This window comes from Cariama cristata, unplaced genomic scaffold (assembly GCF_000690535.1).
Source record: "Cariama cristata isolate BGI_N322 unplaced genomic scaffold, ASM69053v1 scaffold35612, whole genome shotgun sequence".
NCBI classification, from domain to species: Eukaryota; Metazoa; Chordata; class Aves; order Cariamiformes; family Cariamidae; genus Cariama; species Cariama cristata.
Genome location: NW_009605015.1, coordinates 1 through 1,740, shown reverse-complemented (window position 1 = coordinate 1,740; position 1,740 = coordinate 1). Strand labels below are relative to the sequence as shown.

The window sequence follows — 1,740 nt, the reverse complement described above, 5'->3', positions numbered from 1 at the left end:
GCATTTGCTGCTGCATTCCGGGCATGGGTCGCTTCCCTTGCACCGCCATCTGAAGGTGGTCAGGGAGAGGTTGGCCCCTGGCCAGCATCTTGTAGGCCATGATCTGCGCTCTTAACTGGTGCAACTGGTTCTGGTTAAAGGGGGTCGGACCCCGGTTCTGTTGTCCCAAAGCTTGGGGATCGGTGCCATCCAAGGGGACTCCGCCGGGGCCCGAGGACATCTGAGGGCCAGAGGTCGGACCGTTAGCCGGAACGGGACTCGAGGCGTGTTCGGAGCCGCCGAGCGGAGAAGGGTAACCTGGAGGGGAAGAGACAGTTAGACGGGAGCCAAGGGGTTTAGTCACAAGAAAAAGAAAAACTACAGAAAGAAAAAATTCTCCTCCCCGGCAGAGCCTGCACCTGCTTTAAACCTGGAAACCTCTGGAGCGCTGCATCCTGCCCAAAAATCCAGGATTTAAAACACGCCAAGCTCGTGGACATGAGCGGTTGCGCTCGGCGTACGACACCAAACCGATCTCGACACAGAGGAGACCGGGACAGACGGTCCTTCTCCCGGTTTGACCTTTTCTTTGCTCGTTTTCGTGACTATCCTAACGGACATCCCACGTACGCGTACCCAGAAGAGGGAGGCAAACAGCCACGGATGCTCTGGGAGCTCCGGACTGATCCACAGCCCCATCCCCAAGAAAATAAGATTTATTTTTCTTAAAGAAACCAACCTTGAGAGTGTTGATCCATCGGGCTTGGGGGCGGACCCATTCCCGCGTGCCCGCCGGGCCGCATTCCCATCCCTTTCATCTGGCTGTAGCGAGGATCGTCGGTTATTCCCTTCTCATGCATGGAGTCCATGGGCTGCAGGAGAATAAAAAACACCCCAAAAATCAAAGCCCCGGCCACACCGTTCCTGGAGACGGAGGAACGCTGAGCACAGGCGGCCGCAATGCCGGCCGTGCGGAAACAAGACGTGCTCCCAAGGCAGTAAGGATTCGCCGCTCGCGGCACACGCGTCCGGACGCTACCAACAACCTCCTCAAAATGAAAACCAATTTGCTGGTAAAAACCACCGTACGCCGCAGCAAAACACTCGCCTTAAATGGAATAAGGACAAAAGGAGGTGAAAAAGAAACTGGAAATGGTTTAAATGCTTTGGTTTTTCCCCAGGTCTTTCAGCTGATGATGCTGAAGACGATCAAAAAAAAAAAGTACAGATTGAAAAAAACTGAGAAAAAAGGGGTTTAGGTGGTGAATGAAAACAAAACACCCCAAACACTTCGGTGGTAGAAACAGAAAGGGAAAAGGGAGGTTTGGTTTCCCTTGTTTCCCCTCCACATCCCCTTTATTAGACATTTCCCTCTCCTTCCTTCTGCAGGAGTGAAACTCCTCAGCCCCGACTCGCAACCCAGAAGCGAGCTTGAGAGAGACAGCTACGGTACCCTGGTATTTGTGGTACGCAAAACGCATAAACTCAACTCCAAAATAAACCCTTAATTTCTCACACTTTCCACCTCCAGGGAAATACGATGCATGAGAGAGAAAAAAAAAGAAAACCCGCAGGAAGACTAAGCCGCCCAAACCATTCTTCCTACCGAAGCGGCGTGTGGTTTTTTGCAGTGTATTTTGCAAAATATCGTATGTTTTGCCCGGTGGCAGCCTCCGAAGCCCCCTCCTCACCTTGTGCATCTGATGCATGTTGTCCTGAGCGTAGGCCCCCGGCCCCTGGGGCGGCAGCGGGTGCCCCGCC

General features: G+C 53.3%; 1 protein-coding gene across 1 annotated transcript; it reads right to left on the bottom strand.

Annotated features, from left to right (window-relative positions):
• Positions 1 to 2: 2 nt before the first annotated feature.
• On the bottom strand, positions 3 to 1,694 carry LOC104158218 (transcription activator BRG1-like; the record flags this gene model as incomplete). Its single annotated transcript, XM_009695804.1, has 3 exons — positions 3 to 297; positions 719 to 851; positions 1,671 to 1,694. Coding segments are annotated over 3 exons (452 nt in total), but the record flags the coding sequence as incomplete, so codon positions are not given.
• Between the last annotated feature and the right edge of the window lie 46 nt (positions 1,695 to 1,740).